This window comes from Vanessa cardui, chromosome Z, assembly GCF_905220365.1.
Source record: "Vanessa cardui chromosome Z, ilVanCard2.1, whole genome shotgun sequence".
NCBI lineage: Eukaryota > Metazoa > Arthropoda > Insecta > Lepidoptera > Nymphalidae > Vanessa > Vanessa cardui.
The window spans coordinates 13,409,279-13,418,755 of NC_061154.1; the positions used below are offsets into that span (position 1 = coordinate 13,409,279).

The 9,477-nt window shown below is 30.8% G+C and overlaps 2 protein-coding genes across 2 annotated transcripts; both read left to right on the forward strand.

Moving 5' to 3' along the window:
* The first annotated feature begins 3,257 nt into the window (after window positions 1–3,257).
* Window positions 3,258–5,779, forward strand: LOC124543291. Its single transcript, XM_047121458.1, has 5 exons — window positions 3,258–3,418; window positions 3,536–3,769; window positions 3,960–4,095; window positions 4,230–4,357; window positions 5,457–5,779. Exons 1-5 carry the CDS (start codon window positions 3,411–3,413, stop codon window positions 5,590–5,592), a joined length of 642 nt encoding a protein of 213 aa, XP_046977414.1. The 5' UTR covers window positions 3,258–3,410; the 3' UTR covers window positions 5,593–5,779.
* A 2,361-nt stretch (window positions 5,780–8,140) lies between these two features.
* On the forward strand, window positions 8,141–9,444 carry LOC124543449. Its single transcript, XM_047121678.1, has 3 exons — window positions 8,141–8,278; window positions 8,828–9,029; window positions 9,143–9,444. The coding sequence occupies exons 1-3, from the start codon at window positions 8,247–8,249 to the stop codon at window positions 9,386–9,388; spliced, it is 480 nt and encodes a 159-aa protein (XP_046977634.1). The 5' UTR covers window positions 8,141–8,246; the 3' UTR covers window positions 9,389–9,444.
* The last annotated feature ends 33 nt before the right edge of the window (window positions 9,445–9,477 follow it).

A 9,477-nucleotide genomic window follows, 5' to 3' on the forward strand; every position in this document is an offset into this window, starting at 1 on the left:
TAGGTCGAATCGAAAGGTAATCAAAGCCGTTCAACCGTGTCCCTATTCTACGCAACAATCCATTTGCGGTTCGGTCGAATGTTGGATCGAAATATTACCGGGATCGTCATAAGTAATTAGAATTGCACAAAGTAAAAAATATTTAATTAGTATGTAAACTCACCTTTGATATGGAGTACAATTTTGATTCGTCATCAATGCGTTGTATTTACGTCAAAGTCAGTAATATTAAAATTGAATGAATATAGTTATGTGATGGGTTCGAATCTATAGCTCCTTTATTTGAAAAATAAACTGAAGAAAGCAATAGATATATCAGAAATAAAAAGACCCATTCAAAATAAACGAAGCCTAATACCTGCCTACCTCGACCATACCCATTATTCCTCTTAGTGTTTTCTCCATTGCACGTCACATCGGCAAAATGCTCTATGTGCTCTATTTGTTTTGTTCTATTTACCTCAAAATTCATCATTGATGTCATATTTATTGTGACGAAGTGAAGTCAATTTCTTTTCTATTATTTTTTAAATAAGTTACATTGCTGAAAATTAAGTTAGGTAATTTGTTAGCGATGACGTTAGATACTTATGTATAAACAGTATTTGTTTATTATTGAATTCTCAATGTGCTTGGATAAATTTATAAATCAGGACACTTTTTTCTGCTCTGACTATTAAGTATATTTACCTAATATAGAAGATTTTATTATGGAAGAAACTCTTGGGCCCTAGACTTATGAGTTCGCCTTGTTAAATTTCCATGCCTTAGAAAGCAATATCACACAATTTGTTTGTAAATATTATACCAAACACAATTAAAAAATCTGTTTTAATGGAACAATTTGTTTATTTAATGAAGTTACATTACTTCAAAGAATTTTAAGCACACACTAAATTAGTAATATTTGATTTGTAATGTATACAAGGTAAAAGTAAAATAAATATCGTTAACTTGTGATCAAAGTCAGACCATAATCATTATTGAAACTGAAGAAAACATATAAGATAACAATTATTATTGTTACTGTTCCCAATAAATACTATTCGTTATTTTAATTGATAACTAAAGATGGCCAATAGCAATCGCATAACAAAACAAAAAAAAAGGAAAATCGGTTGGCAGTAGAGAAAAATTACTGAATAGTTTGCCTATTTATAAATAAGTTAAATTTATTTTTAAAATGTAACTATAAGCAGTTTCAGTTTCGCTTTGAATATATATGATGCAATCTTTGACAGGCATTTGAAAGAATTACAGAAAAGTATCCACACCTCTACGTAAATCACGTTCCTAATGCCGGAACATTTCGATTTTAATATCGTGTCTAATCCGCTATTGATTCGACAGGTTTAAACAGAGGGAGTTTTATCAAACAAACTCATCCTACCCTACGTTCGCAGACTTGATGCGTAATATAGCGATCAGTGACCGCCACGCGTCAATTTCAACGGACAATCTTTCTACACCCAGCAAAATTCTCGAATAGAACTTTACATAATAATATGTTAATAGCACCTTTATTAGAATGATATTAGAGCTACAATAGCTTGGGCTTTCCATATATCGGGTCTTATATTATATCGGAGGGTGTATTACACCAAACGTACGTCTCTTTATCGCCCACGGCAACGAATTTATTGCCTCCATCGGAGGATGTTCTGATCTAGAAAAATTATGATTGGTTTCTTATGTAACAAGTAATATGTACCAACGCTTTTATTAATATTAAAATATTGTTCAATTTTGTGGGGATTTTATTAAATGTTAAGTTATTTATTTGTTGCTGATATACAAAGCGCTCCGTTTAAAATCTAATATAGATCATAGTACTGTTTACACATATACATAAAACGAATGCAAATAATATTTTGTCTAGCTTCAATATTAATTTCTGCTCAATATTAATAATACTCTTTTGCTTCGAATATTTCGTGGATTCATATACTTAGTTTTAAAATAAAAGGTTTATTGTTTGATTTCTAATATATTAAAATACTAATATTTGTAATATTTTATGTATTTTTTACCTTGTATTTTTGGCTATAATGGTAATTAATATGTTCAGTAAAATATTAAAATACATATATGCATCTCTTTTTGTCGTCATTGATTTGACGTTCGAAAGAAGAAGACAACATATTTTTACTAATTACCCCGCAAACGACATACAAACATTATAAGTATGCATCGGAATGATTTATGAAATTGGTGTATAATAACTGGATAGGCAGTCTAGCAATAGGTTACCCTATAGCTAGTGGTCAACGCCACTTGTAGATATTAGCCTTTAAATAAATATCAATCATTCTTTATCATTTATATGCCACAAATGACGTAACGATAGTGCTGCCGCCTCGCGGGATTCGTGCCGCGCTTCGTTACGCTAAGGAATTCATGACCGTCTCCGACTGTTATTATACAACGACAAGTTATTTGTGTTGGTACCGAAACACTTTACTCAGCAAATAAATCTAAAATGTATAACAAAAGTCTAAATGATCTCCATCAACCAACAAAACAAATGAATACAGGCGCTTCGCAATGACTCTCGTCCCTCGGCGTCTCGGGTATTCTAGTCTGTGCGTTGCGTCGACGCAGCGTTAACGCACACGCAACGCTACCCAGTTGGGTAGACTCAGTTGAGTCTAGCCCCACAAAAGCGTTAAGTATTAAGAGTCAGTTTTACCTCCTATGCGAAAGATTTTTCATATCAAAAATGTAGTAATTATTTGTATGCCTATGTGAATCGAACCTCCATTAATCATCATAGATAACGTGTGTGATATCTTCTTGAGCCTATTACAAAATATTGCAACATATTTTCGCATAAAAAAACGCTGCAGAAACTTTTATAAACCCACGTCGTGATATAATTTGCTTTTTTTGTTTAAATTTTAAATTTACACATTAATATGGTATTTTAATAAGATGAATTAGAAACACAAATTAAGCTCATATATATAGAGGTTTGAACCCGCAATCATCGGTTAAGGTGCACGCATTCTAACCACTGGGCCATCTCAGCTCACATATACTACATAAAATCATAAGAATTCAGTTTTTTAATCTTCCGAATAAAATGACAAAACTTAAAAAAAAAACAAGTAACTATATGTTACAAGTATACAGCCTTATAATCTGTTGTAAGGACGAACAATTAATTAAAAGTTCATACATATTGTAGGCTTTTATTTAACCTTTTTTAAAATTAAGTCATCAAACCGGCTGATGACAAAATAAAAATACAATACATCATGTCATATTTTGTCAAATTACGTTTTTATGAAAAATAATTTATAAATAATGTAAAATTATATTGAAAATTAAAAAAACCCTTATTACTTAAAAATGGTAACCTTGGGACAATAACTCTTTTAATATTACAATCATTTGTAAAGAATTTAAAAATGGCGAGGTTGGTACTATTTATTTACACAGTATGTTATTTTAACAATACTATTTATTTTAAATATTCAATTTTTTAGTACTAAAATCTTAATATAGTGTTTTTTTTTTAATTTTATAATGTCAGTTGCTGCCCGTGCACCGGCACTGGAGGCAGCACAGGCTCTCCCGGCAAATCATCCCTACCCCTCATATGTCTCGTGCCACGTGGCACTGAAAAGGTCATGGCTCGGCAACCACCAGCCCGAGCCATGGGAGGGGCGACCAGTACAGCTAAGAGCGATTTCCAACTCCTCGATGAAGACTACATTAAAAAGAACTTCAAATTGCCGCAACGAGCCCTATACCTTGATCCTTTCAGGTAAATTAATTTATTGTATTTTTTTGTCTTCTATGCGTCAATAAATATTACGTGTATTCTCCTTAATGTACCTCAATCACTTCTATTGTGATTACATTCTTACATGTAAAGGAAATTAAAAATTTATAATATTATTGTATTATCCCCTGTTGTTTTTTTAGTTGTATTATAATTTATGAATCTTTAACAGGCGACCTCTCATCACTTTTCCCATGACCCAAGAAGATGTAAAACACTTCAATTTAGCCCGCAAATATAAGATTAACCAGCAAATTCTTGATGGCTTCCTCGACCCTAGCGAAGCAATATCTGCACCTAGTGTGTTTGTATGTGTTCATTTAATCTATATGGTTCTGATTATTATTGCAAAATTTAAAATAATTTATGAGTAGAATTATATAATATGTGATTGTTGTTAATTTAGTAATGTGATACTTTCATATGATTTCTTTTATTATAGCCATACGCAAAAACCGAATCTGAGAAACGTAAGGAAGCTGAAGATGACGAAGAGATTATTTACATTTTACAATTACCAGACTGGGAATATAAGTGCCCTGTCCACAATCAAACAGTTCGGACTCCAAGGTAAAGTTTCTAATAGACTCTATTAGTAATTAAATTGCTAGCTCATGACTTTGCTAAAGCTTACATCTCGTATATATAGCATACAACATACTTTATTGCTTAAAGACAGGTAGAGACATCTACAGGAATCCAAATTAAAACGAACTTATTCACCTCAAATACAATTTTGTCACTTAGTTATAAGATTGCATAACAGATGGCGCTGTTTTACTTTAAAACAAATTAAGACTTGTAGTTTATGAATAGACCAGTAGATGTCACTACTATACTAACTTGTAGTGATACTTGTGGTCGTTTTATATTAAGTCAAATTCAACCGGAAATCATTTTAAAACAAATATGTAACATACATTGATGTATAAGATAGGAGAACTCAGTTAATCGCTTTATTGTCGTGAAAATAGAAAAAGTCAAATGACAAAAAACGTCATTGATTTTTAACATTGACAAGTCTTGTGTGGTTTTGTCATTGACTCATTGCTTGGCACTTGGCATTATGGCCGTGAACTATGAATGAATTTCGTGTTAAATTAATGGTACACCTCCTTAAGCAATATATAATGAAATTTTTATAATGAAACTTGGAAAACGAACTTGTCACCATACAGCGTACATTCTAAACTAGATAATTAACTAGCCAACTAAGAAAGATTTAAAAAAAAAATCTCCCATAGAGTTGAAATGAAGAAAAAATTAATTAACTTTGTCATTTTTGAAAGTCAGTAGCATGGAAATGGGTATTTACATTTCGGTTTGGTTTTTGAAAGTACGTAATTTACAAGAGTGATATTGGGGATGAAAGTCTTTTTGTTTTTGCGAGGGTTCTTCGTTACTTTTATAGAGAAGATTTTAATTATTGAAAACGCGAATATAGAAAAGTTGGAATAAGTTACCACCAACATTTAGTTGTAATGTTTACGAAATTAGATTGGATTCTGTATAATGTCTATGAACTGACACAAACTGCACTTCTTCTCCATGTAAATTGTAAACTGTTACTCATTCTCCTCCGCCCGCTTATTTATTATTAAAAGATGTAACTACAAAAATTTTATTAATTGTTTTTACGTATTAATACACATATTTCTTTGTTTTTTAGGTTTATTTGGCATTCGTGTAAGAAAACCGATAAGTCCAAAGGTGGCGAATTAAAACAAGGAAAAGGACCATTAAATAAACCAAAACCTTGGCTCCTGAGTAGACATACGGACTTTGATTTATTGTCCCAATGGTAGCACAAAAATATACATAAAAATATCGAAATAACCTATTACCTGGTAAACACCAGGTAGGTTCATGTAATTCGCTACAATAATGTTTTGAGCTAATATTTCGATCGAAGAAAGTATACCTGTCTAGATTTGAATTCAGTACTTCACATTGCTTTGTGATTTCCTATAATATCAAATAAAACAGTTTCTGACAAAATATAACATATTGTGCTTGTTTCTTTACCTTTTTCCTAACTAGTTCCCAAATAATATAAGTACTACTTTGTATGTATCTAATTACTAACTGAAATCAATTATAGCGTATATTTCAACGCTAATCAAAGGTATCGGTATATTTTTTTAAAATTATATGTTTTATTTTATTTAAAAAATACAGACGAATTGATAACCTCCTCCTTTTGGAAGTCGGTTGAAAACATTTAGCCTTAGGAAATATAAGCAATTAAAAAAACATCTATAGTATCTGCATATTTGTTATGTCAAACTCATCTCGAAAATCGAAGTAGGAAAAAACTTACTTCTATCTGTAAAAGCTCAGCCACATAATATAGCATATATTGTGCACCACTAAAGATTATGTTTGATAAATTACGAAAATACTTTTAAATGCTATTACACTTAACTACATCATTCAATCGACTTTAATTTTACTTCCAAAATTTTGATAACAGTTTCGTCGACGGTCAAAACGCATGATTTTCCAAATAGATATCATAAATTAATCAACTAAACAACCAATGATGCTGCGTCAAAATATTTTACTGTAAAATATTGTTTTACTTTTTTCTTCTCTCTTTACTACGTACGTAATACGTAACTTACTTCTTAATTACAGTAGAGGTGGTCCTATATCGAGAGCATTCACCTGTAATATATAACAATCTGTGATTCTGAGCATCAATTTATAGCCTGCCTCACTGACGGCAGAACATTCGCCTGTAGTGCACATAACTAGGTTTTCTAGTTTCTAGTTGGTACAATTTAACTTATATAAAATTAGTATCATTGGTATCATTAGACTCTGCCGCTCGAAGCGATGTTACAGATGTCAGAAATCCTGATATTTTCTGATAATAATAAACCTTGTTCCTGACAGACCAGAAATTCCAAATTCGACAATTGGATATCTTGAGATTAAATGCCTTCTATAAGCAATTATATATTTTTTGGTGAACTTTTAGTAAGTTTTCTGAAATCAAAAAACAAAAATTCAGCTCATATACAAGTAAGTAAACATTTTTTTCATCCTTTCGTAAACAGTCATTAATATTATATGCAGTACCAGAGAGGATAACACAAGAAAAAACAAAGCAGATTTGTAATTTTTTGATAGAGTCAGTACCTTATTCACCCGAACAACGGCTGACCCGTCGACCATTTTATTAATATACCTAAACATCATTTGGTAGACTATTGTCAAAATTCAATTCTCTTTTTAGTTTGAACCCTTACTAAGCAAGAACTAAAAGTATTTCTAGAACATCAAGTTTTTTTGATAAAAAAATACTAAATCATATACTAATTCTACCGAAGCGTATACAAAAACTAACTTTACAACATACTCTGACCATGTTATGACGTCACTTTTGTATACATAGGACTGGGCAAATGCCCAGAAAACTTCATGAAGAAAACAATGAGCCCTTTGTAGAGTTTTGATTAAAAACAACCCTAAGACCTACTCATTCGCAACGATATCACTTATCAGCGCTCATTTAAACGACAGCACCATAAGAATAGATCTGATAAAAGACATATTAATAAAATTAGTCTATTAGCCTTAATTATAAGGAAATACCATACTCGAGAAATATTATTCCTAAATCTTTCGGCCACAAAAGTCGTAAACAAGAAGGCGGAAAACTATAACCAAAATAACGAGCTTGACCTTGAGCATTGAAATTTTCACTGATCTCAGTAATGTAATTTTTTTTTTTGTAAAAGAATTCAACTTCTCGAGCGCGTTAGCTTAAGAAGCAGAATTACTATGTTATTTTTATTAGTACTCTAGTATCAGTTGTTTAGACATTTCTGATTCCTTAAAAAATATTTAGAGATCGTTTCGTGAGCGGTAGTACAAGTGCAATAACAGTATTACAATTGCGTTGTTTTTTTGTTGATTACAATCTATACATATCATAAAATTAGAGTGTCTGTTTGCAATATTAAAATAGCCCTTTTTTTACTCAATGCACATGTCTGTTTACACGGTACGTATAACAAAATGTATTTTTTTACAATTTTTGTCCGTCTGTGTGTCTGTTTGGTCGGGCTAATCTCTGGAACGGCTGGACCAATTTTGACGAGACTTTCAGTGGTAGATAACTGATATAATAAGTAACTTAGGCTACAATTTTTTTTGTTATATTCAAAGGCGTACAAGTTCGCGGGCACATCTAGTGTTGTATAAATGAATACCTAGACACAGATAAAATTATAATTATTATTTATACATATAAATACTTATTCGTTCAAATTCAATAATCCTGGCTGAAGTTTGTAATTATAACTTATGTTAAAATTTAATGACTTTTGACAAAATATAATTTGAGAAAAACATAAAAATATTTTTTTTTCAAAATTTAAATAACATTTAAAATAAATTTAAAGTTAATTAGAAATACCTTAAAACGTAAATAGAATAAGAAAAAGTGAAAATGACTGATAACATGGATAAAATAGCTAAAGTGTAAGTAAAATAACGACTACTTATACTATTTGTTTACATATAGGACAAATATCGACTTTTTACTAGTAATTGCTTTATAAACACTTGGTCAAAATCCATTAAGTTCTATAAAGAAAATCATGTAAGGACTGTGACGGCAGACCAATCATTTTTTTAAATAATAGGTATAATCACTTCTGTCTCATAGACTCATACTATCTTCTGATCTTGTCAATGGCGTATTTGTTGTTGGTAAGACCAAGTAAGAGCAGGCACAAGCTACAACTGGCAAGACCACTCGATGACACGACAGTAAATATTTGTTCACGATAAATGGAAAGCTGTAAATTCAGCAAAGGCATGATTTTTCTTAAGAAGGAGGTTTGGAGTTTATCCCAACAATTTACGTTGATTAATAAATCTTCTGCTGAGTTTCACTTAATTATTGAAGGCTTTTTTACAATGTTTCTCTTGACCATTGCCTACAGCAGTATCGCAGAATACACCTATTATTTTTTATTAATAACCTATTTTTCAAATAAATATAGCGTACTTAAAAATATTTTTCAGTCCTTTAGCTAGACCTGGATTTGATGCTTTTGATATGTCAGCGCCATTATTAGTACAAATGAATTCAGAGGGTAAATGGGAAAATTGTAAACCAGATAATTTGGATGAAGAAAGGCTAAAAGCAGTAGTCCAACATTTAGTAAATTCTAAATCAATATCTGCCGCTCAAAGTTATTGCACTCAGTGTGCAGCTGAAAATCAGGTTTTTATTAATAAACATTGGATTTAATTAAATTTTTATTTATTTATATACTTCAGATATTATAAACAACATATTTGTTATCTGAACTCTACTTAAATATTTATTCTTTGTAGAAAGTAAGTGGGAAGTCTAACTATGTACCAGTAATCATGATGCCTATATATTCCGCTGATGAATGTCCATTCGATATGAAATGTGAAATAGAAAAAATTAAAGACTCTGGTAAAAAGCCAACTAAGAAAGCTGTAACTAAAGAACAAGAAAAACAAACAGAAAGTACCAAAGATAAAAAGAAAATAAAAAAACGAACTTTTGTTTTACAACGTCTTACTGATTTTGATTTACTTTCTCAATGGTAATAATAAAACAATAAGACATTTTATTTTGATAAAAATTGTAGTTTTCAAATTGTTGTTATTGGTTTTTGAAATTAAAACGTTTGTTTGGG